Genomic DNA, 26156 nt, shown 5'->3' with positions numbered 1-26156 from the left:
TTTGTGTAAAGAAAAAAAGCTAAAGTCATGGTCAAGTTTGAGTTTGCAGTGTCAGCGAACTTCCTGGTAGTGAGACATCTGGAATCCATTTGGATATGTGGTTTTTACACCAAGGAAAAAGTTCTCATCTCAAGACAAATATTGGGAAACAGTCAATTTACAGGTGATAATTGAACCTTGGTTTTATTTTGTTTTACTTATTTGTCATTTATTTATTTTTGAGACGGAATCTCGCTCTGTCTCCCAGGCTGGAATGTAGTAGTGCGATCTTGGCTCACTGCAACCTCTATCTCCCGGGTCCAAATGATTCTCCAGTCTCAGCCTACTGAGTAGCTGGGATTACAGACATGCATCACCAGGCCCAGCTAACTTTTGTTGTTTTTTTCTTTTTTGAGACAGAGTCTCGCTCTGTTGCCCAGGCTGGAGTGCAGTGACGTGTTCTCAGCTCACTGCAACCTCCGCCTCCCAGGTTCAAGCAGTTCTCTGCCTCAGCCTCCTGAGTAACTGGGATTACAGGTGCCTGCCACCATGCCTGGCTAATTTTTGTATTTTTAGTGGCCAAGCTGGTCCTGAACTCCTTACCTCGTGGTCCACCTGCCTCAGACTCCCAAATTGCTGGGATTACAGGCGTGAGCCACTGCACCTAGCCTTTTTTTGTGTTCTTAGTAGAGATCAGGTTTCACCATCTTGGCCAGGCTCGTTTCGAAGTCCTTACCTCAGGTGATCCACCCGCCTCAGCCTCACCAAGTGTTGGGATTACAGACTTGAGCCACTGTGCCTGGCCTGAACTTTGGCTTTAGATGAAGCTACTCATAAAAGAATAAGTATAGATTACAACAGTGACACTCACATCTTAGGGAATGACTGAGTAGTTATTTGGTGGGCCATTTAAGGAAAAGTATTTCTAAACTGGCATTTTAAGGCAAGTACTAAGAGATGTCACCAATTAATGTTAAGAATAAAAACAGGGTAACAGTTTGTTTTTGTTTTGTTTTTTTTCTCTAGAGTCAGTAAAGATAAGCTTGAGTTGAAAGACTTTACTTATTCCTGCTGCTACAATTTAATTCTCTAATAATAATATTATATTGAGAGAATGGCTTATTAAGTACAGGGCTACCATATTGAACCAAGTTCATACAGATTTGGATTGAAGTTAATACTAACCCATTTAGAGGGTTGACTATAACTTGACTCTTAAATTTCATATTATCTTAAAACTTATAAATATATTACAGAGATTTAGAACTGGTTATAATTTAGTAAGATTAACTTTGCAGTCTTAGAATTTTTAGCAAAAACTTTGAGCAAAAAACTTTTTTTAGCAAAAAGAGGAAATACACATTGACAATAAAATATCCTAGACTGCCTGTGTTGCCTAAACAGAGCATCATGTGGTATAAAGAACTGTAGAATTGGGCTTACAAAGGTCTGAATTCTAGCCACTGCTCTCCAGTGATGTAGCTGTGTAACCTTCTCTGCTGTATTCTTGGGTTCTCTAGGGCTCACGCCAGCCAAAATGTTCTCTGAATCTTTGTCCCATGCAAGTCTGGCCTATTAATAAGGAAAATATTTGAGCGTGCTGTCATAGAGTGCTATTTTCCCACAGGGTCTCCAGGTCTCTACGAAGCAGAAGGTGTCCCCGTGGGACTTGTTTGAGGGTCAGAAGAACCCAGCTCCTCTGTCCTGGGCCTGGTTTGGGACAGTCCGAGTGGACCGAAGAGTGATCAAGTATGAGGAGCAGCATCACCTCCTGCTGTATCACACACACCCCATGCCCAAGCCCCGCAGCTACTACCTCCAGCCACTGCCCCTGCCTCCTGAGGAGGAAGAGGAAGAGCCCACATCTCCAGTTTCTCAGGAACCAGAAAGGAAGTCAGCTGAGCTGTCAGATCAGGGAAAAACCACAACAGATGAAGAAAAGAAAACAAAGGGAAGGAAGCGCAAGACAAAATCTAGCTCAAGAGTTGATGTAAGTGGGGGAAGGAAGGAGAACCCTGGCTCGTTAGCATTTAGTATGAGATTTACTTGTGCTCAAATCATTTCCTTCGAAATATTACCAAGAGCAGGATAAGTTTTGTTATGACAGTTCTTCTAACAGGTTTCTGCAGTAATTAACTAAATGGCACATAGTGACTTGTCACAGACAACAAGATTAAAGCTTTTGATTTTCCCTCCTCCACTTTTAATACTTTTATTTAATTGTAGGCTTCCGTTGTGATATTTAGTTAATATTTCAGTGTCTCCCAATTTCCTCGAGTTTGAAACTTCAATTTTTTGAACTAGACAATCACATTCTCTCACATACTTATGTCTAAAATATTTATTGTATTTTGAGTGGTTGATATCTTCAGTAAATAAACATTAAAAGCTCTATTTGCTTTTTCTTCAATAAAAGTTGGAGTTAACATAGCCAATAGGATGTTCTTGAGATTTTCTATTTTACTATTCCATCTTACCCTCCTATATATTTTACTTCTGTACCATGCTTTAGGCTTTATAAAAGATGAAAATAAACCTGATATAAAATAGTTTTACTTCTTGCTTCTCTATTAGTGTTCCACACGTATAACAGTGTTTTCATTACAACAGAAATCTATTTGATGGCAATTTAGAAATAATTTTATAAACCTTGAGAAGTAATGCATAAAATGTCTTTCTGTTTAAATTACATTAAAACCTGGAGAATACTTGACAGAGGATTCGAGACATTTTAAATGAAATTCCACGGCGTTCTTGCTGCACAGTGGAAGAAATACTCACTATTTAGTTCAGATATTCATGACTGGTTATTGTTTACCTATGTGAGAACTAAAATACATCTATTCCTAGCTGATAGCTTGGTGATTAATACTATTCTAGAAATGACCACCACCACTTTAGGATGCCACTTGAGCATCAGTATCCCCTTCTCATTCAGTCTTCCTACCAGTATTCGTTTGTCTTAAAGGGATGTTTAAAATGGTCCAGACTGAGAGTTCCTCAAATTTGGGGTTTCCAGCCTATCAGTCCACATGGATGGGCTTTTGTTCTTCTCAGATGCAAAAGCCCTGAAACCCATCCTGCTCCCCAGGTCAGTCTGGTCATGTCCCCTCTTCCTCTATTCTTCCTGAAGCTGCCTCTTTTCGATGAGATATACTCTTTGGTAAAATTGCAGGGAAATGAGATTTTGTTTCTCTTCCGTCCTCTAGGGCTAGACTAGAGGAGGGAAGGTGGGGAAACTGAGACCTTCAGGTGTGATCCTTAGAGGCTTTGCAGCTACTATAAAGAAGAGGAAGCATGGGGGATGAGGGTAGTATCTACTTCTTTAGAATGATGTCTGGAAAATTGCAAGTGAAATACCATCTTGGCCAAGGAGTGGTTCTGAAGCACTGTAGGGCTCTCTGGTATAATTCTGCAGACCCAAGATACCGAAAAGGCCTTCTAAGATGAAATTATCAGGAGTCTTAGCAACCGAAGGTGCTTTTTCAGTGATGAGTGTCGTTCAGTATTGGTATTCCTGACACACTTGTAGTCTTTTGAAATAGAATTCAGAAGAGATCCTTTTCCATCTCTGCCCAATGCAAGCCAAGCACTTTCTAAGTGAAGGAAAAGTTTACCTCAAATGAATATTTTTCAGGGGATTTATTAACACTTTTCCTTCCATCTTCTCCTTTATAAAAAATAGCTTTGTACATTGGGATAGAAGGTACCTCAGATAGCTTACTGAAGTTATTTGCATTAATTAGCTGTATGAAATGTGGAGTTAAGTAACTTTTTAAAAAACTTTATGTTGAAGGAATATCCACAGAGCAACATATACCGAGTGCCTCCTAATTACTCGCCTATCTCCTCCCAAATGATGCACCATCCACAGTCCACCTTGTGGGGTTACAACCTCGTGGGCCAGCCCCAGCAGCCCGGCTTTTTCCTTCAGAACCAATCTCTTACTCCAGGTATGTGACAAGAAAGCACGGATCTCTCAGAGATGAGAAACAGCTTGTGGTTCTCTTAGCTTTTAACCCGAAACTTCCACAAAACTTGGACATTTCAACCACTGAGTGCTCAGTTGACATTTCTGTAATTCCCCTCACACAGAAATTTTTTCTTTTTTTTCTAAAATAGGTTAAATCACGAGTTTATGTACTGATTTTGGAACTTTTATTTAATGTTAAAAGGAAATTAGCTAGTGATTCTAAGCTATAAGATATAAAAGTTGTTAAAGGTTTTATGTTGTAAAATTTGTGGGTATTTTTATCAGATATAATTCTTATTGGCATTTTAAAAGATTGCACAATATTCCACAGTGTCTTTTATTGTTCTGAATTATCATGACAACTAAGAAAATTGGTTCAGCAAGATTTAGGTAACAACAAGGAAAACAAGATGTTCCTGATTTTAGTATTGCTTTGGCTCGAGCCCATGTAGGTTTCTCATCCCAAATGAAAGTTTTCTAAATGAAAACATCTCTTAATTAGAAATGAATTCAATTTTCTTCCTATATGAAACATTGCATGTTTTAGCATGTTTAAATTATTTGAAATCTGTCAGCTTAGATTGATCTTCTGTTTTTTTCCAAATGCTCTTCAAATGCTGCTGAATGACTTTGTAAATAGAAGAAGATGACTGAGGCAAATCTCACTCGTTTTAGAGGTTTATTGTGCCATTTTAACAAATAATTTTTTAAATTTTCTATTGTGATTTTTATTATAATTTGAGTGTGACATTTTGAGGTCTGTGGAAGAAAATGTTTCATTTGTGGCTTATAGCAGGGGGAAATCCATATTTTGTCCTCTAAATTAGTGGTTAAAGGAACTGGTCTGGTAGTTAAGAGTTTTAGGTTCAAATCTGGTTCTACCACTCTCTTGCTACATAATCTTGGCCGAATCTTAATTTCTCTGTGCCTTATTTTGGTCATCTGTAAAATGAATATGCTAATATCTATTCCCATAGGGTGGAGGATTCATTTATTTATTCAAGAATGTATTGAGCTTCGTGATATAGTGGACCCAGTTTTGGATACTAGGATATTGCAGTGACCAAAATGTGCAAAATACCTACTTTTTAAAAGATGAAATAAAGTTTATGTTACACACATGTATATATGTAAGATTTAAAAGTAAAGTGTAATAATTATATAGCCTTTTGAAGGTAGTTTGACCCCGCAGACATGTTCAGTAAGTGATTTTCACATATTCCTAGCTCAGGGCATTTGTACTTGCTGACCCGTATGCCTGCAGTGCTCTCCTTCAGATGTCTACATCACTTCCTGCCTGTCTCCGTTGGGCTTGGTCACATTACTTTCTCACTGGGGCCTTCACTAACCTGTTTTACATTGTAAACCCATACCCCTTCCCTGTACCCTCTGTTTCTCTCTTTTTTCTGTTTCTCTATTGCAGGGGTGTCCAATCTTTTGGCTTCTCTGGGCCACATTGGAAGAAGAATTATCTTGGACCACACATAAAATACACTAACAATAGGTGATAAACTAAAAAAAAAAAAAAAAAAAAAAAAAAATCGCAAAAAATATCTCATAATGTTTTAAGAACGTTTACGAGTTTTTGTTGGGCTGCACTCAAAGCCATCCTGGGCCGCATGCAGCCCACAGGCCATGAGTTAGACAAGCTTGCTCTACACCATCAGACTTGCCTATATCTGACTTTCTTATTGATTTATTATCTTCACAGAATGTAAGCCTCGTGGCAGATATTTTTTCTATTATATTCACTGCAGTATCCCCAGAACTTAGAGGAACCTCTGGCTTTATAGTAGGCCTTTAAAAATAGATTGTTGAGTGAATGAATATAGACTACAAACTGGACTCAGAGTGGAAAAGAAGGATGCAATCACTATCCTTTTAAACTTCCTCTTTTTAATGCCTCTTTCTAATGCCAAGGTCCATGTGAATTTTTGGCCATTTTAAACTTTGGAGATGTAGAAGTTTCTTTGTAGACATTGACACACAAGGACTGTCTGTGAATTGAAAACTTACTACTTTGAAAAAGCACATAATCTCTCCCTGTAGAATGCTATAGAAAGCTTTATGTAAGTTGAGGAACTTTAGGTATGAGATGGCATTTAAAAAATAAATTTTGGACTGGGCATGGTGGGTCACACCTGTAATACTAGCATTTTGGGAGGCCAAAGCGGGCACATTACCTAAGGTCAGGAGTTCAAGACCAGCCTGGCCAATATGGTGAAACCCCTTATGTACTAAAAATACAAAAACAAAACTAGCTGGGCATGGTGATGCCTGAAATCCCAGCTGCTTGGGAGTCCAAAGCAGGGGAATCACTTGAACCTGGGAGGCAAAGGTTATTTGAGCCGAGATCACGTCATTGCACTCCAGCCTGGGTGACAGAGCAAGACTCCATCTCAAAAAAATAAAAATAAAAAATAAAAATAAAAAAAAAGAAAGTAAAAATAAATAAATAAATAAGTAAATTTTGAAAAAAATTTATTTTTGAGGATTTATATGAGGGAATTTATTTTCATTTAAAAAAAAGCATCCTCTAAAGTTACCAGACAGTATGTACAGCATGATTCCATTCATATGGGGTTTAAATGCAAAACAGTCTCCCACCATCACTCACATACAAAAACATATGTATCTTTCCCTAATCTTTCTCATATATACACACCAGTATGATAAAGCTGTGAAGAAATGCATAGGATGGTAAACTCCAGATTCAGAATAGCATTTGGTAGGAGTCAATGAGGAAAGTAATTAGGTATACAAAGGGCGTCAGCCATATTGTAATATTTTATTTTGATAGTTTCCCAGAGGTACAAGATCATAGAGTTAGGAAAATTTTTAAAAATTAGATTATAGTTTAATCTTTAAAAAGAATTTCCCTTTTCTATAAATGAATGTTTTTACATATTAATATACATAATTCTTAACACATAATATACGTTCTGATTGTTGCTTCAACAGAAGTTACCCTGCCATGTGTTAGATTGATCTTCCAGTTTTTTCCAAATGCTCTTCAAATGCTGATGACTTTGTAAATAGAAGAAGATGACTGAGGCAAATCTCACTCATGTTAGAGGTTTATTGTGCCAGGGTTGAGGACGTGCCTGGGAGAAAGGAACACAAAATCACAGGAACATCTGTGCTTTTCCCAAAGAGGGTTTGGGGACTTCAGTATTTAAAGGGGAAAGAGTAGGCAGTAGGGGAAAGAAGAAGAAAAAATAAGGAGAAATAGATAAAAGGAGTAAGCAGTTTCATTCTTTTGAGGCTTTGATCAGCATTCCCTGAATCTACATTTTACATGTGAAAGAAGCAGGTTAAAGTTTTAGTCAATTATGGTGTTGAATCTGCATTTTTACATAAGATTAAGTAAACACAGAGTAGAGGAAGAGGTCAAATATGTATTTGTCTCTGATAAGTGGAGGGATGACTTCTAGTTCTGTCCTGCTGCCCCACAACCCCCGCCCCCACCATAAAAGCTGTTAATTTTAGAGTCAATCTCTTGGCGCCTACAAGGAATTTCCTTGTGAGCAAATTTTGAGGGAGGCCCCCTGGGGAGGTATGTAGCCTTCTATCTTTGCAGCTATCTATTTAGGAAACAACCTGGGGGATAGTTTTGCATGACTAGGTTCCCAACATTGACTTTTACCTTTGTCATAGTAAGTTCGGCATCCCAAGATTTTTAGTTTCCTTTCACAACTTCATAAATTGTATTGCTGATTGTGGTACTGAGTCTTTAAAAGAATGTGGGTTTTTCCAAAAAAAAAAGCTTTAAAATGTTTGTTTTCATCATACATTTTGCTTTATAAAAAAGATAAAACAACTTTTATGAGGTGCTTATGTAGAGTTTTTTTTTTTCATTTACATATATCAAGGGCTATTTTTGGTGAATGAAGAATTGACATTTATTGTGAAGCCAGCATACATTGACTTTTTTTCCTAACTTTTAAAGACATATGACAAATTATAATATACAAATATGTAAAGGATTTCCTGTGCATCAATATAATAGTTGCTTATTTGATTTTTAGCCTTCAAAAAAGATGTTTTCTCGTAACAATCATGGTATTTGAAGTTTGCAAGCATTTCAAGATTTTAAAGCATTTTCATGCCTCTACTATAAAACATGCATTTTCATTTTACCGTGGTGAAAAGGCTTCAATGACATGAGCTTCAGATTTGATGAAAAGTACAAAAGGATTTATATGAATGGCTTAAAAACTTGGCAAAATACATCACAAAGGCAGTATGTTTTATACAAGTAATATGTTCCTGAGGGCCTTGCCTTATTTAAACCCATGTAATTATGAAATTATGCCAACAACTGTATGTTTTGTGCATTTCAATTTATGAACTGAAGACCTCCATGAAGTTATATCAAAGTAGTATAATTCACTTCTACATCAGTCCCCCCATCTTTTATAAATTATGCAACTCAAGGTCTTTAATATTTGTGGCAGGTGGGACAGTGCATTGTTTTCTACTTTTTTCATAAAGTGAGACTTAGAAGGTGAAATTTCTGTGTTTTGGTAAATAAGAAGACCTGTTGCATTAACATAGTTAGAAAGTGTTTCCTTTTGGTTGCTTTTGTAGGTGGCTCCAGATTGGACCCTGCAGGCTCCTTTGTCCCAACCAACACCAAACAAGCTCTGTCAAACATGCTACAGCGGCGCTCGGGCGCCATGATGCAGCCGCCTTCTCTTCATGCAATCACATCGCAGCAGCAATTGATACAGATGAAGCTTCTGCAGCAGCAGCAGCAACAGCGGCTTCTCAGGCAAGCCCAGACTCGGCCTTTCCAACAGGTTTGTCCAGACCCCAGCAATAGAGTCCTTTGCATTTTATTACCTCCACTAGCTTGGGATTAGTTTGGGGTATGTGGCATATCCTTCCTGTATGCATATCGCTGTATACTTGTGTGAGTGCAGGTCTCTCTCTCTGTTACAGGCTTGTAAATACTTTTCCTCCATTGTATTTTACTGTTATCATTGATCAAATAAGAATTTGATATGTCTTAGGTTTATTAAAAGTATACCTCAAAACAGAAAGAAGGGCTGATGACTTTCTGGTCAGTTAGAAGAAGCAGGCCTTTTATCCTTGATATGACCTTCTCTGAGCACTCATTTTCCTATTATAATTACCACTATATTCTGTACTACTTTCAGCTCTTGTTTCATGTATTATTTTTAGACTTATTACTGTGAGGTTATGTCTCTGAAGCCCCGATGTTTCTTAGGTTTTCTTTGATAGTGCCCTGCCTCTACTTTTTGTTTCTAGTGTATATTTAATAAGGTCTAGAGCAGATAATAAATTATAAACAACAGTCAGGATCTGGATACATTCAATTTAATTCTTGATTTATATTTCTATTTTTGTGGCCTATAACCCAGTGTTCTTTATAGAAGACAGTGATCCATGTTTAAGAAAACATCAGCACTTAGTATAAACTCATGAAGAACCTATGCATCTATATAAATACATTAAAATAAAGTGTGAGGTGAGAATGGGGATTTCTTTTTCTAGTTTCTGTATACTTGTATTTTCTAGCTTTTCTAAAGTAGTCATGCACTATTTTGATAATAATAGCTAACACTAACAGAGCACTTACTATATGCCAAAACATTTCTAAGCACTTAAATGTATTAGCTATCTTAGATACCAGGGTAACTCTATGAGTTAGGTACCTTCATGACCCTCCAATGGAAATAGCGAATCTACAGGTACATCCTGCTCTAAGAAAAACCACAATACTTTCAACATAGCAAGAAATTCAAATGCTTTAAAAAAATATTCTTTGTCTGTTGGATAACTTTCTAGGCATATCTCCATTGTGTAATTTATGGCACTCCCTGCATTTGGGCCACTTAGTGATGATTTAGGTGGATGGTGATGGCGAGGTTAGTCATTCATTCTTAAAAACGGTTCTTTTTTTTTACCTGAATTATAAGGACAAGAGAGAAGAAACTAATTGAACTGTGTGATAATGCAAGCAACAGTCATCACGATGTGCTTGTCTCTCCCTGACCTCTAGCGATTGCTTTAGCTCCCTGAGTGAAAGATAAGAAAAGATGGGCCTAAGCTGCTGCTTGCACATAAATGATGAACATTTGATTAAAATATGAAAAAAATATTTAATTTGCCTAAATAAGCAACATGTTTACAGTCATTTTTTTAAAGCCTCGTTGGGATTTTTAGCTCTTTTTGGGAATCAGCAAAATTAGAGTTGTACTATTGCTTCAAATCATTTTTGAGTTAAAAAAATTCACTAGACGTTGAAAAACCATCCTACTAGAATGCATTTAGCCCTCTTTCAAAGTAATAAAGCCTAGGACCAGGTGCAGTGGCTTACGCCTATAATCCCAGCACTTTGGGAGGCTGAGGCAGGTGGATCACTTGAGGTCAGGAGTTTGAGATCAGCCTGGCCAACATGGTGAAATCCTGTCTCTACTAAATACAAAAATTAGGCATGGTGGAGCATGCCTGTAGTGGCAGCTACTTGGAAGGCTGAGGCAGGAGAATCACTTGAACCTGGGAAGTGGAGTTTGCAGTGAGCCGAGATCACGCCACCGCACTCCAGCCTGGGCAACAGAGTGAGACTCCATCTCAAGAAAAATAAATAAAGTAAGTAAAGTAAGTGCCACCTTAATTTTTTTTTCTTATCTACCTTTTTATCACAAGGCATAGTTTTTCTTATAGCCCACTTTCAAACTGTTGCTGCCAAATTAACTTGGAAATATTGTTAAGTGATTCCTAGCACTGGGGGAAAGCCCACTGGGCTATTTATGGGTAAATACACCTGTCCTAAAAAGGTTCACTTCCTGATAGAAGCCATGACACGATTTCAGCTACAAACATTTTTTAAAGCATTTAATTGAATAATCTACATGTAATCAAAGATATCCTTGCATATGGGGAAGTGTACCTGGATGACACCATTACTTTTCTTTCTCCTACCAAACATTCCTGGCTCTATCCTTTTGTACCACCTGCAGTTGTACTGCTTGTACCAATGGGAATTAATTGTTAGTTCATTCTTTTTCTGATTCTTTTGTGCTAACTCCATTACAATGTTGGATTTTTTTTTTCTTTATTCTTCTCTTTTTAAACTTTTAAGACCAGAAATGCCTTCTTCAAATAGGAAAAGCTCAGCTTCATAGCAGTGATTGTACAGTATTCACCTCTTCATCTCAAACTCACTTCATATTGTTTTTAACAGTTGAAACTTAACTATGGAGTCTCTGAAGGGCTTTCACAAGTAGGATATGTCTTTTTCTCTCATCATTCTTCAAGTGTTAGATAATTGAGGAAAATGGTATTCTTAAAGGAAGAGAAATGCATATATTATGCAGTCACAATGTACAGTAATCCTGTAGTACATCGAGCTAATGAGATTTGCATGTAGCATCTACCATGGTACCTGTACTTAGGAGGTCCTGAGGAAATATTAGTGCCTTTCCTTTCTCTTAATAGATCATGTATACACTATTAATATAACTGGAATTTAGCTAAATATGGTGTTATGGCACAAAAATTCTTGTGATAATCCTTCAGAATCTAAAGACAGAATTATATGGAATGTAAGCAATATTGATCAATTGTTTTTTTTTTTTTTTTTTTTTTTTATTTTTTTTATTTTATTTATTTTTTTTTTTATTATACTTTAAGTTCTAGGGTACATGTGCATAACGTGCAGGTTTGTTACATATGTATACTTATGCCATGTTGGTGTGCTGCACCCATCAACTCGTCAGCACCCATCAATTCATCATTTATATCATGTATAACTCCCCAATGCAATCCCTCCCCCCTCCCCCCTCCCCCCGCCCCATGATAGGCCCCAGTGCGTGATGTTCCCCTTCCTGAGTCCAAGTGATCTCATTGTTCAGTTCCCACCTATGAGTGAGAACATGCGGTGTTTGGTTTTCTCTTCTTGTGATAGTTTGCTAAGAATGATGGTTTCCAGCTGCATCCATGTCCCTACAAAGGACGCAAACTCATCCTTTTTTATGGCTGCATAGTATTCCATGGTGTATATGTGCCACATTTTCTTAATCCAGTCTGTCACAGATGGACATTTGGGTTGATTCCAAGTCTTTGCTATTGTGAATAGTGCCGCAATAAACATACGTGTGCATGTGTCTTTGTAGTAGAATAATTTATAATCCTTTGGGTATATACCCAGTAGTGGGATGGCTGGGTCATATGGTACATCTAGTTCTAGATCCTTGAGGAATTGCCATACTGTTTTCCATAATGGTTGAACTAGTTTACAATCCCACCAACAGTGTAAAAGTGTTCCTATTTCTCCACATCCTCTCCAACACCTGTTGTTTCCTGACTTCTTAATGATTGCCATTCTAACTGGTGTGAGATGGTATCTCATTGTGGTTTTGATTTGCATTTCTCTGATGGCGAGTGACGATGAGCATTTTTTCATGTGTCTGTTGGCTGTGTGAATATCTTCTTTTGAGAAATGTCTGTTCATATCCTTTCCCCACTTTTTGATGGGGTTGTTTGTTTTTTTCTCGTATATTTGTTTGAGTTCTTTGTAGATTCTGGATATTAGCCCTTTGTCAGATGAGTAGGTTGCAAAAATTTTCTCCCATTCTGTAGGTTGCCTGTTCACTCTGATGGTAGTTTCTTTTGCTGTGCAAAAGCTCTTTAGTTTAATTAGATCCCATTTGTCAATTTTGGCTTTTGCTGCCGTTGCTTTTGGTGTTTTAGACATGAAGTCCTTGCCCATGCCTATGTCCTGAATGGTACTACCTAGATTTTCTTCTAGGGTTTTTATGGTATTAGGTCTAACATTTAAGTCTCTAATCCATCTTGAATTAATCTTCGTATAAGGGGTAAGGAAAGGATCCAGTTTCAGCTTTCTACTTATGGCTAGCCAATTTTCCCAGCACCATTTATTAAATAGGGAATCCTTTCCCCATTTCTTGTTTCTCTCAGGTTTGTCAAAGATCAGATGGCTGTAGATGTGCGGTATTATTTCTGAGGACTCTGTTCTGTTCCATTGGTCTATAGCTCTGTTTTGGTACCAGTACCATGCTGTTTTGGTTACTGTAGCCTTGTAGTATAGTTTGAAGTCAGGTAGCGTGACGCCTCCAGCTTTGTCCTTTTGACTTAGGATTGTCTTGGCAATGCGGGCTCTTTTTTGGTTCCATATGAACTTTAAAGCAGTTTTTTCCAATTCTGTGAAGAAACTCATTGGTAGCTTGATGGGGATGGCATTGAATCTATAAATAACCTTGGGCAGTATGGCCATTTTCACGATATTGATTCTTCCTATCCATGAGCATGGTATGTTCTTCCATTTGTTTGTGTCCTCTTTGATTTCACTGAGCAGTGGTTTGTAGTTCTCCTTGAAGAGGTCCTTTACATCCCTTGTAAGCTGGATTCCTAGGTATTTGATTCTCTTTGAAGCAATTGTGAATGGAAGTTCATTCCTGATTTGGCTCTCTGCTTCTCTGTTACTGGTGTATAAGAATGCTTGTGATTTTTGCACATTAATTTTGTATCCTGAGACTTTGCTGAAGTTGCTTATCAGCTTAAGGAGATTTTGGGCTGAGACGATGGGGTTTTCTAAATATACAATCATGTCATCTGCAAACAGGGACAATTTGACTTCTTCTTTTCCTAACTGGATACCCTTGATTTCTTTCTCTTGCCTGATTGCCCTAGCCAGAACTTCCAACACTATGTTGAATAGGAGTGGTGAGAGAGGGCATCCCTGTCTTGTGCCAGTTTTCAAAGGGAATTTTTCCAGTTTTTGCCCATTCAGTATGATATTAGCTGTGGGTTTGTCATAAATAGCTCTTATTATTTTGAGATATGTTCCATCAATACCGAATTTATTGAGCGTTTTTAGCATGAAGGGCTGTTGAATTTTGTCAAAAGCCTTTTCTGCATCTGTTGAGACAATCATGTGGTTCTTGTCTTTGGTTCTGTTTATATGCTGGATTACGTTTATTGATTTGCGAATGTTGAACCAGCCTTGCATCCCAGGGATGAAGCCCACTTGATCATGGTGGATAAGCTTTTTGATGTGCTGCTGAATCCGGTTTGCCAGTATTTTATTGAGAATTTTTGCATCAATGTTCATCAGGGATATTGGTCTAAAATTCTCTTTTTTTGTTGTGTCTCTGCCAGGCTTTGGTATCAGGATGATGTTGGCCTCATAAAATGAGTTAGGGAGGATTCCCTCTTTTTCTATTGATTGGAATAGTTTCAGAAGGAATGGTACCAGCTCCTCCTTGTACCTCTGGTAGAATTCAGCTGTGAATCCATCTGGTCCTGGACTTTTTTGGGTGGGTAGGCTATTAATTGTTGCCTCAATTTCAGAGCCTGCTATTGGTCTATTCAGGGATTCAACTTCTTCCTGGTTTAGCCTTGGGAGAGTGTAAGTGTCCAGGAAATTATCCATTTCTTCTAGATTTTCTAGTTGATTTGCATAGAGGCGTTTATAGTATTCTCTGATGGTAGTTTGTATTTCTGTGGGGTCAGTGGTGATATCCCCTTTATCATTTTTTATTGCATCTATTTGATTCCTCTCTCTTTTCTTCTTTATTAGCCTTGCTAGCGGTCTGTCAATTTTGTTGATCTTTTCAAAAAACCAACTCCTGGATTCATTGATTTTTTGGAGGGTTTTTTGTGTCTCTATCTCCTTCAGTTCGGCTCTGATCTTAGTTATTTCTTGCCTTCTGCTAGCTTTTGAATGTGTTTGCTCTTGCCTCTCTAGTTCTTTTAATTGTGATGTTAGAGTGTCAATTTTAGATCTTTCCTGCTTTCTCTTGTGGGCATTTAGTGCTATAAATTTCCCTCTACACACTGCTTTAAATGTGTCCCAGAGATTCTGGTATGTTGTATCTTTGTTCTCATTGGTTTCAAAGAACATCTTTATTTCCGCTTTCATTTCGTTATGTACCCAGTAGTCATTCAGGAGCAGGTTGTTCAGTTTCCATGTAGTTCAGCGGTTTTGATTGAGTTTCTTAGTCCTGAGTTCTAGTTTGATTGCACTGTGGTCTGAGAGACAGTTTGTTATAATTTCTGTTCTTTTACATTTGCTGAGGAGTGCTTTACTTCCAATTATGTGGTCAATTTTGGAATAAGTGTGATGTGGTGCTGAGAAGAATGTATATTCTGTTGATTTGGGGTGGAGAGTTCTATAGATGTCTATTAGGTCCGCTTGGTGCAGAGATGAGTTCAATTCCTGGATATCCTTGTTAACTTTCTGTCTCGTTGATCTGTCTAATGTTGACAGTGGAGTGTTGAAGTCTCCCATTATTATTGTATGGGAGTCTAAGTCTCTTTGTAAGTCCCTAAGGACTTGCTTTATGAATCTGGGTGTCCTGTATTGGGTGCATATATATTTAGGAGAGTTAGCTCTTCCTGTTGAATTGATCCCTTTACCATTATGTAATGGCCTTCTTTGTCTCTTTTGATCTTTGATGGTTTAAAGTCTGTTTTATCAGAGACAAGGATTGCAACCCCTGCTTTTTTGTGTTCTCCATTTGCTTGGTAGATCTTCCTCCATCCCTTTATTTTGAGCCTATGTATGTCTCTGCATGTGAGATGGGTCTCCTGAATACAGCAGACTGATGGGTCTTGACTCTTTATCCAGTTTGCCAGTCTGTGTCTTTTAATTGGAGCATTTAGTCCATTAACATTTAAGGTTAATATTGTTATGTGTGAACTTGATCCTGCCATTAGATATTAACTGGTTATTTTGCTCGTTAGTTGATGCAGTTTCTTCCTAGCCTCGATGGTCTTTACATTTTGGCATGTTTTTGCGATGGCTGGTACCGGTTGTTCCTTTCCATGTTTAGGGCTTCCTTCAGGGTCTCTTGTAAGGCAGGCCTGGTGGTGACAAAATCTCTAAGCATTTGCTTATCTGTAAAGGATTTTATTTCTCCTTCACTTATGAAACTTAGTTTGGCTGGATATGAAATTCTGGGTTGAAAATTCTTTTCTTTAAGAATGTTGAATATTGGCCCCCACTCTCTTCTGGCTTGTAGAGTTTCTGCCGAGAGATCTGCTGTTAGTCTGATGGGCTTCCCTTTATGGGTAACCCGACCTTTCTCTCTGGCTGCCCTTAAGATTTTTTCCTTCATTTCAACTTTGGTGAATCTGGCAATTATGTGTCTTGGAATTGCTCTTCTGGAGGAGTATCTTTGTGGCGTTCTCTGTATTTCCTGAATTTGAATGTTGGCCTGCCCTACTAGGTTGGGGAAGTTCTCCTGGATGATATCCTGAAGAGTGTTTTCCAACTTGGTTCCATTTTCCCCCTCACTTTCAGGCACCCCAATCAGGCGTAGATTTGGTCTTTTTACGTAATCCCATACTTCTTGCAGGCTTTGCTCATTTCTTTTTCTTCTTTTTTCTTTTGGTTTCTCTTCTCGCTTCATTTCATTCATTTGATCTTCAATCGCTGATACTCTTTCTTCCAGTTGATCGAGTCGGTTACTGAAGCTTGTGCATTTGTCACGCATTTCTCGTGTCATGGTTTTCATCTCTGTCATTTCGTTTATGATCTTCTCTGCATTAATTAGTCTAGCTGTCAATTCTTCCACTCTTTTTTCAAGATTTTTAGTTTCTTTGCGCTGGGTACGTAATTCCTCCTTTAGCTCTGATAAGTTTGATGGACTGAAGCCTTCTTCTCTCCTCTCGTCCAAGTCATTCTCTGACCAGCTTTGATCCGTTGCTGGCGATGGGCTGCGCTCCTTTGCAGGGGGAGATGCGCTCTTATTTTTTGAATTTCCAGCTTTTCTGCCCTGCTTCTTCCCCATCTTTGTGGTTTTATCTGTCTCTGGTCTTTGATGGTAGTGACGTACTGATGCGGTTTTGGTATAGGTGTCCTTCCTGTTTGATAGTTTTCCTTCTGACAGTCAGAAGGACTGTCTGTTGGTCTGTTGGAGATTGCTTGAGGTCCACTCCAGACCCTGTTTGCCTGGGTATCAGCAGCAGAGGTTGCAGAAGATAGAATATTGCTGAACAGCGAGTGTACCTGTCTGATTCTTCCTTTGGAAGTTTCCTCTCAGGGGTGTCCTCCACCCTGTGAGGTGTGGGGTGTCAGACTGCCCCTAGTGGGGGATTTCTCCCAGCTAGGCTACTCAGGGGTCAGGGACACACCTGAGCAGGCAGTCTGTCCGTTCTCAGATCTCAACCTCCGCGTTGGGAGATCCATGGCTCTCCCCAAAGCTGTCAGACAGAGTCGTTCGAGTCTGCACCGGCTCCTGCTACTTCCCCTGTTGGTCTTCAGCTGTGCGCTGTCCCCAGAGGTGGAGACTACAGAGACAGGCAGGCTTCCTTGAGCTGCTGTGAGCTCCACCCTCAATTGTTTTAATATATGTTGCTGGGCACAATTTGCTTTTCTAGTAAGTACTGACCATTTCATGCTGTGGCAGGAAGATTTTCTCAGGTTACTCACCCATATACGATATGAATTTCTCTAGCTACGTAAGGTCTAATAATATAGTTATTTTTTCATTTTTTGGCTTCTTGTAGAGAAAAGTAAATAGATACATTTTTATCCATATCCTAGTAATTTTCTTATTCCAGAGGCTCATTTTCTTAAATATAACAAACAGAGAATATCCATTTGTATTAATCTTCAAAACCGATTCTGGAATTCAGCAGATGCTTTTACAGGCTGATAAGTTTCTCCAGGTTTTGGATGTGACGTCTTCCTGTGACAGTTGTCTAGTAACCCACTGGTTACTCCCTTTTCTTAAGAGGTCAGACACTGGGCTGTATACTATTTTGTATTGTCTTTTCATCTGCTAAGCACATAGTACAAATCTATGAGCTTGTATCAAATGAATAATGCAAGATTTCATCAGCTGTTTCCAGGAGCCTGAAGTTTCTTAGTAGCCTTAGTTCTCAGCGGTCTGATTTTTATCCACACACCCTTCTCATAGCTTTCCCTCCCAGTGCTTCCAGAAACTGGCCCTTCTAGTGATACCTGCTATGGTTGTTTTGGAAACCTAAATGGCAAAGGTAAACATAAATTCCTGAACTCAGGATATATCTAAGACCTCACAGTGTCCCCTTGTCCTCCTTCTGTCTGGTTGGGGGAAGTTGGCATATGCAGAAACCATCCACCCTTCAGTGATACATGATGAAACCCAGAATTCCATAAAATAATCCTCTAGTTCCACTGCGGAGATTGTACATGAGCTTCAGTCAGTCATGGAATATTCTGTCATGGATTGTCTTATATTTCCTCAGGAATGTGTTAAGACAGTGTCTAACACAGTACCTAGACAACAAGTGCTGAATAGCATGGATATTGTTAAGTATCTTAATGAGATTATTTGATGTAATAATTGTTATAATTGAGTATATTTTCCTATAGCTTTAGTACATATGGACATGCAGAAAGATGTTTTGGCAAGAAACCTGTTTTCATTCTTCTTGGTTACAGTCTTCATCTAGGAAAATAAAGTAGTCCCATCAGCCTGCTCATCCACAGGGAATACTGTTCAGTGGTTGCTGAAACCCCAGAGCACCAAACCTGATATGGACCATGTATTTTCCTATATATAGGTACCTATATGATAAAGTTTAATTTATAAATTAGGCTTAGTAAGATATTAACAATAATAGTAAAATAGAACAATTATAATAATATACTGTAACAAACATGTAAATGTCATCTTTTGCAAAATCCCTTACTGTGCTGTACTCACCTATTTTCGGACTGTGGTTTTCTGCAGGTAACTGAAACTGTGGGAAGGGAAACCGCAGAGAAGTGGCGACTACTGTAAAAAAACAAAACAAAACAAAAACTATTCTGTTTCTTACTCAATGTCCTGTATTTAGATGGGACTCAGTCCAGTGGTTACACTACCTTTCTGTGTCTCAGAGTCCCATCTATAAAATGGAGCTAATTCTATACTGTCCTTACTTTATAGGGTAGTTGTGAAGTTAATGATTTAGTATGTGTGAAACAGCCCTTAGAACAGTGGATGGCTCATAGTAAGTGCTCAAAAAGTGTTAGCTGTCATACTTACCATTGCTGCTTATTAGTATTTTTATGGTTTGTTATTTCAAAAGAAATTCATTTCCCATAACAATATTATTTTCTTAAAATATGTTAAGCTTTAAAATGAAAGCATATCAAATGGTTTACTTGTATAATCACATAAATTGCCATTAATAGGATTGGTTTAATCCTCATTTGCTTAATGGTTACCAATAGAACAAACTCATAAAAAGGAATGTTGTTTTGTCATCCTAATTGTCATTTTAGCTTCTTAGAGTGGTATGTTTTTGTTCTTTAAATACTGTGATACTTGAGCGACTCATTCAAATCTCAGTATTAAAAGTATCACTGCATTTTATTTTTCACATATTCTGTTAGAATTGTCACAGAATGTAGAATATTGGTTATAATGCAAAATGCTGCTTGAATTATTTTCCACTCATTCCATTCTTACACTCAGTATTTTTCTTTTGACAGCAGGAACTTTTTGTCATCTCACCTTACCATCCCCCTCACCATATCAATCATCTAGGGAAGGGGCTTGCAGGAGGAATCTTAAGGAACTTTCTGTTTTTTTTTTCTCGAGACAGTGTCTCCCTCTGTTGCCCAGGCTGGAGTTCAGTGGCATGATCTCAGCTCACTGCAACCTCTGCCTCCCAGGTTCAAGCGATTCTCCTGCTTCAGCCTCCCGAGTGGCTGGGACTATAGGCGTGCACCCGCCTGGCTAATTTTTGTATTTGTAATAGAGGCAGTGTTTTACCATGTTGGCCAGGGTGGTCTTGAACTCCTGACCTCAGGTGATCTGCCTGCCTCGGCCTCCTATAGTGCTGGGATTATAGACGTGAGCCTCCGCGCCAGGCCTTAAGGAACTTTCATAACCCTCACAATGTCAATCATCTAGGGAAGGGGCTTGCAGAAACAATCTAAAGTTTTGACCCAGGAAAAGAACTTTATGCCTTGATTTATGGTGTTGCTTTATTCTGATTTTTCCTTTCAGTATACTAAATTACTTTATTGTTCGTGTAGTAATTCCAGACAGCATATTTTCAAGAGTCCAAAGAAGGATAGACGGAAGAGATGTTTAGCTTGAATTGATTCAGACAAATTGGTTAAAAAGTGCACTTGGTTATAGGCTCCATACAGATCATGAATCGTAAGGATTTTTCAGGACAGAAAACAGGGAGATTCCTTTCAGAGGACAGAAATGTGTGCCCAGTTATAGCCAGTACATGTAGCGACTTGTAAAGAGGATTTGGTTATCTACCATGGAGCAGGTCCCATCATTTGTGTATCCAAATCAAGGAAATAGGTAATTTAAAGAAGGAAGGATGACTGAGTCAGAACCTCCCAGAGCTGTTATAGCTCCTTGGCAAAAATGAATCTGTGACTTCATGGGAACATGCTCTTGGATTATTGTTTAAGTTGAGCAATTACCCTTTGTTTGGTAATTGATCTCCCACCCTAAGGAAATGGAATATGTTTATTTTCTCCATCCCTCCCACTCACTCTTTAATGGTATATGTATTTCAAGCATATAGATGAGAATAGAAAATAATGTAATAATCACTAATGTACTTACCACCTAACTTTATTAAATAATATTCTTCCATAATGCTCTAGGTTATTTTTTAAATAAAACATTATAGATGTGGATGAGTCTCCTTGTATCATTATTTCCCTCCCTTCTTCTAAAGTGGGAATCCCCATCATGAATTTAGTGTTTTACTTTCTTATGCATGTTTTTATACTTTCAATATATACATTTGCATCCACCAACATAAACATTGTACAGTATTACTTTGTAGATTTGAAATGTTATGTAAATGTTCTCACACGTATTGTGTTATTTTGCAGCTTTTTTATAGTTAATATTTTAATTATTTCTACTTTGTTTCATGTAGTTATATTCATCCATTTATCCTGTTGGATGTTATTTTATTACGAATATTAATATGTTATTTATTCATTCTGCTGATGGTCATTTAAGTTATTCAGTTTTTTTAAACTGTTAACTGTTACAGTAAACATTCTTTTACATTTCTTCTATACATGTGGAAAGTTTTAGGATGTGTACCTGAACATGGAAATGCTGAGTGATTTTGAAAGTGGTGGTGATTCCTCTTAGAATAGTATATGAGCATTTTTCTTTCTCCATATTCTCACCAATGCTTGGTATTACCAGACCTTATTTTTCTCAATCAGAGCAGGTGAAATGGTATTATATTGTGACATCTTAATTTGCATTTTCCTAATTACTTGTGAGTTTAGCCATTTTTTATAACTTCACTAGCTATTCAAGTTTTCCCTTTTGTAAACTTCCTGACCCTGTAAATAGAGCATATTTCAAATTATAGTCTCATTTGTTAAAGGTAGGGAAAATAGTCTTGTTGAAACATATTTTGAGTATTGATAACTAATGTGTTTATTCAGAGGGTGTAATTAATATACATTTCAATGACAAAAACGAACTTAGGAGAAGAAAACCACTGTACTGGTAAATATGTCCTAACCCCTATCATTTTGTTTTTTGGGTAGAAAGCATGTCCAGGGAGGTGGGTACTTACACTTATTACTTATATCTGGTATTTCTCTGTTTATTTGAACAATGAGGAAGGTGCTGATTTTATTTGCTAAAATTATGATTAGGCAAATATAATGAGCTAGGAGATAGTGTTTGCAGCTTTATTTTTATGAGAGAGGGCAGAAGATTGGATGGAGGGGTGAGGAAATGAATCACTAATACAAGCATGGCAGTTGAATCTAAAGACCAATGTACAAATGCAATGAATTATGTACCTATGCGTAAAATGGTGAGAATAGGTGTTATTTACCTGGGAAATTCCTCCTATACTTTCTAATTCTCAGTATAGTAAAATGCTTTTTTTATTATTGGTAAAATCCTTTGCTTCATGTCTACCTCCAGAACTCAGTGAGTTCAGGGAAATTTTTAACATTTCAGTAATATATCCCTTGGAATTTGAATATATAAATGATTTAAAAAGGGATTCATTTAGTTGATAAATAGCAATTTTCCCCAGGTATTCAGTTGACTTTTCATAAATCAAATTCCCTCTTAGTGTGCAAACAATGGTGACACTATAAATATTTCTTGTCTACTGCGATCCGTTGAATGTGTGGTTAACCTGGTGACGTCTTCCTTGGATTTACTGGGGATGGAGCTAATCACATCCTTCAAGAACATGTGGCCTGCTGACTGTTCACTTAATGTTTTGTCTGCTTAATGTGACCCACATGTCCTGAGCTCCCCTACTGGCTCTAGGGCAGGAAGGACCCTAGCCCCCTGTTGCTCACATGGGGGTTCCAAAGCCCCTTGGTTGCAGCATGTTTCGTTGTCTGATATCTCCTCTACTTCTTTTATGTCACCATTTAACCTCCATGTTGTGCTGTTCTAGTATATGAATACCACCATATTGTTTATCAGTGTTGCAGTCTGTAGTGAGGATGTTTGACATATGAATTAATAAAACCCTTATAGGGCCTATGTTTTTAAGTCTTGACTTCCTGCAACATTGTTTTAAATGAAATAGTTCATATGTATTTTGGCTACCCACGTCATTAGGCTAAAAAATCTTATCTGTATTGTCTGCCGTTTTCTTGCTGTCCCCTTTCTGTAGGACTTCTGTAACTCTGCTGTCTCCCTTCTGGAAGACTTTGACAACATAATGGTAACATCCCTGCTGTCATTCCTTTTTCTTTCTTTTCTTTTTTTTTTTAATAAATTTGTATAGCATTGCCCTTTGAACGTCAAAATGAGAAGCAGGTTTTTCTGTAGCTGGTAATAATTATAGTGTTCATTTCACTGTTACTCACTCGGTTTATGTTTGAGACTGTAACACAGAATCATGAATGCATTGACCATGTTTAATTTAATGGAATTTTTTTTCTGAAAGTGCCCCCCTTTGATCGCGTCATGATTTCCATCATATACATGTATGATATAGAAACCAATAGACGTTCATGGCCTGGGCTTGGGAACAGAGACCAGTTCATGCACCTTCATCTCAGTCCCAGTTTTGAACCTGTCTATTCCTGAGCTCTTGCTTCTCTCTATGGCAATTTATATCATTAGTAGAGGAACGCATGGCATGCTGATTCATAGGCCAATGCAAGAAAATGAAAACTGTGGTTATGAAACTTACCCTCTCATCACATCCCGCTCACTGGCTATTCCCAAAATCTCAACAGAACGCATCATCTCTATTTTCTTTCCAGTATGGAGAAGATTTTTTTTTAGCATAGGTCTTGTGCATGCATGTCATAAGACTTCATCTCTACTGCTTTGCCTGGGCTAGCTAAGAATGCATGTTTTGCATTAAATTACTTATAGGTTTCTGTATCAGGTAGCCAACCCACAACATAAACCCAAGAAGCATTAGAATAAAAAAGAGCACACATCTCAGTTGTGACTGTAAGTTAACTTGTTTCATTGCCAATTTAATGGGTAACATTATCTATACATTGATAAAAATGTCCTTAACTGCATATTCAAACTTTGAAAATATTTAGGTTATCTAATACTTGTTATATAGGCATTTTTCTCCAGTAACTACTTTTGGCAAAGGAAAGCTTGGAAACTTTTCTGAAAAGACTGTTTTTCTTGACACTTTATGGTATTCAGGGGTCAGGTGAGGATTTTATTGAAAACTTGAATTAAACTGTGAAGTTCCAAAATGTTTTGGAGACAGCTTATATTTGCTATAGGGCATTGTTTATTATTCAGGTGATAATGTAATTCAGATAGAAAATAATTTGCATCAATCACTGACTTTTTAAAAAATGTTTTTATTGACAACTATTTTATTTGTAAGTATTTAAAGTCAAAAGAAGGTTCCATGAGTTCTATATTAATTCAAAGTAATGAAAAATGTGTATTTTTGCTATTCATTTTACCACTCTTAGTTTTCTGTAATATTCTGCTTTCTTAGGAAGTTAATATATGCTCAATCAGTTCTTATAATTTATGGACATGCTAATATCATAAAGGTTCATTACTGTATGGGATATGTTTTAGAATGAATCAGATTATTCTAGCAGTTAGTTACTGTTCATTGATTCCCAACCAAGTTGTATTTGAGGTGAAAACTTATAAAAGTATTAAACATAACTAGCCAACAAGCCTTCTTATAATTATAGAATTTCCTCTCTGTTGTCTGCAGTTGAAATAAACCAATATGATGTGATGGCCACAACTTCTGGTTCATACCATGTGTTGTTTTAGCCTAAAGCACTCAGTAACTTCCAAACTAGGAGTTATAAATAAAACCCTTTCTGCTAGGTGACTTGTAAAACATTACCCACTGGTTTTTCTTATGTGCCTTTTATTACTTTTTTTCCAAATCTGTATTTCCAGAAACCAAGTCACAAAATCTGGCTGTGGTTTTTATAAATATAACTTGTCTCTCTACTTGTAACCCTTAAACACTACTGAAAAATTACTAAATAAGGATTTTAATCATTACTAGTAAATTGAGTGGATAGGAAACTCCTGATTCTAAAATTCTCTGATTATAATCCTTATTGATCGCTCATTGGAGGTGTAAGCAGTCCTACGTGAGAAGGAACTCTTCACATTTTCTCATTTGATTGAGGGTATAGTTGCAATATAGAAGAGATTAAGACACAAAAGAATGAAAATTATGTTTGAGGATCATTTATCAAAAATTTAAAGCTTATCAGATGCATTAATTTCAAATTATGCCAAAAGCCTTTGAGTCAACATCTCTTTGAGCTCACATACTTCTGTCCAATTAAAAAAATACAGCAGTAAGAGAGAGAACTCTTCTTATAAAGGTTAGGAAGATAGTTCAATATTGAACAGCACAGCTTCTTTAGAGGCTTTTTAAAAATGGAAATTTTAGAAAGTACATATTTATTTAATGTTATATTTTATTTATATTTTGTTTATAGAGGTAAGCCCAAAGCAAAGTGCATAAAAATGAAGTAAAGAGACCACGTGTAGGAATTTATTTCAGGTAGTAATGTAGAGATGGGCTTATGTAATTATTAGACTGTTGCAGTTCTCTGTCGATCTTTCCCTTTGCACATACAAGTCAGGTATCTGAGGCATGGAAGCTTGAGCAGGGAACAAATATCTTATTCTCTCTTACTTATATGTCTAAAGTCACATTGCACCTGGCTAGACACAAATATGCCATCAAAAACCACCTTCCTGCAGGCTGGATGCAGTGGCTCATACCTGTAATCCCAACACTTTAGTAGGCCAAGGTTGGAGGATCTCTTGAGTCCGGGAATATGAGGCCACAGTGAAGTGTGATCTCGCCACTGCACTCCAGCCTTGGCAACAAAGTGAGATGCTGTCTCACTTTGTGTTTCACATAAACAAAAACAAACAAGTCATGTTCCCAGAGAGGTCTCTCCATGCATTAAAAAATATGAAGTTAAAGTGGCCTCGATTGTTTTGGTTGAGCAGAATAAATAGGGAGAAATTAAGTTACTCTCCAGATATGAAGGCTGGCAGGAAGAAGAAATCATTACAATGATAGATGCTAAACATTAAATTAAACTTGAGTTTTCAAAAGACGATACTGACAACTGTAAGGCAATTAGAAAGCACTTGGTAAAGTAATTGATGCTCAAATATAAATCCTAATTTACCTCTAGATTTCTTGGTTAACAGATAAACTAAATTAAATCTTAGTTATTCTGAACAGATATTTACTGAGCACTTATTATATATGCTAGGCACTAATTTAAAATAAAGCTTGAAAAATTTTCAGAAATTAACAGAGAACTAAAGTGATCACATGTCCTGATTTGCCAGGCGTGGTCTCACTTTGCCCTCTTGTCCTGGCTTGTCCTAGTTTGGATGACATGTTAGATCATCTAATCTTGGTTTAATGTGGCCAAACCCATGCCCACCAACGTTTAAAAGTTTTTACTGATTCTCAGTCTCTAGTTTCCTTGATTATTCCCACATTGTGGTTCTTGTTTAACATTTGTAATATATTTCAAGTTATTAAAGAACTTATTCATTCTGTTTTCAACTAATTGAACTGTTTCTACAAATTGAAATAATGTGTTTCTGGCATTATTCTGAAAAAAACAAAAGTAGGAATCCATTTCAGTCTGATAGGAGAGATTAGGGTGTTCTCTTTTTAGGAGCACATGATGATAACAGCTATGCATGGCAGAATTGGGAAGTGGTAGTCAAATAGGGGTGTTTGTTATTTTTTCAGGGAG

At 37.4% G+C, this 26156-nt stretch overlaps 1 protein-coding gene across 1 annotated transcript in view; it reads left to right on the top strand.

The window, feature by feature from the left end:
- Nucleotides 1–26156, top strand: part of LOC104667983 (mediator complex subunit 12L) — an 89047-nt gene that overhangs the window by 35920 nt on the left and 26971 nt on the right. The window contains exons 21-23 of the mRNA XM_030928746.1: nucleotides 1607–1969; nucleotides 3776–3932; nucleotides 8543–8754. Coding sequence (XP_030784606.1) covers nucleotides 1607–1969; nucleotides 3776–3932; nucleotides 8543–8754 — 732 coding nt within the window. The remainder of the gene's footprint in view (nucleotides 1–1606; nucleotides 1970–3775; nucleotides 3933–8542; nucleotides 8755–26156) is intronic.

The sequence above is a fragment of the Rhinopithecus roxellana genome, chromosome 1 (genome assembly GCF_007565055.1).
Source record: "Rhinopithecus roxellana isolate Shanxi Qingling chromosome 1, ASM756505v1, whole genome shotgun sequence".
NCBI lineage: Eukaryota > Metazoa > Chordata > Mammalia > Primates > Cercopithecidae > Rhinopithecus > Rhinopithecus roxellana.
Note: the sequence above shows the minus strand (reverse complement) of the source record. Positions and strands in the feature narration are given on the sequence as shown.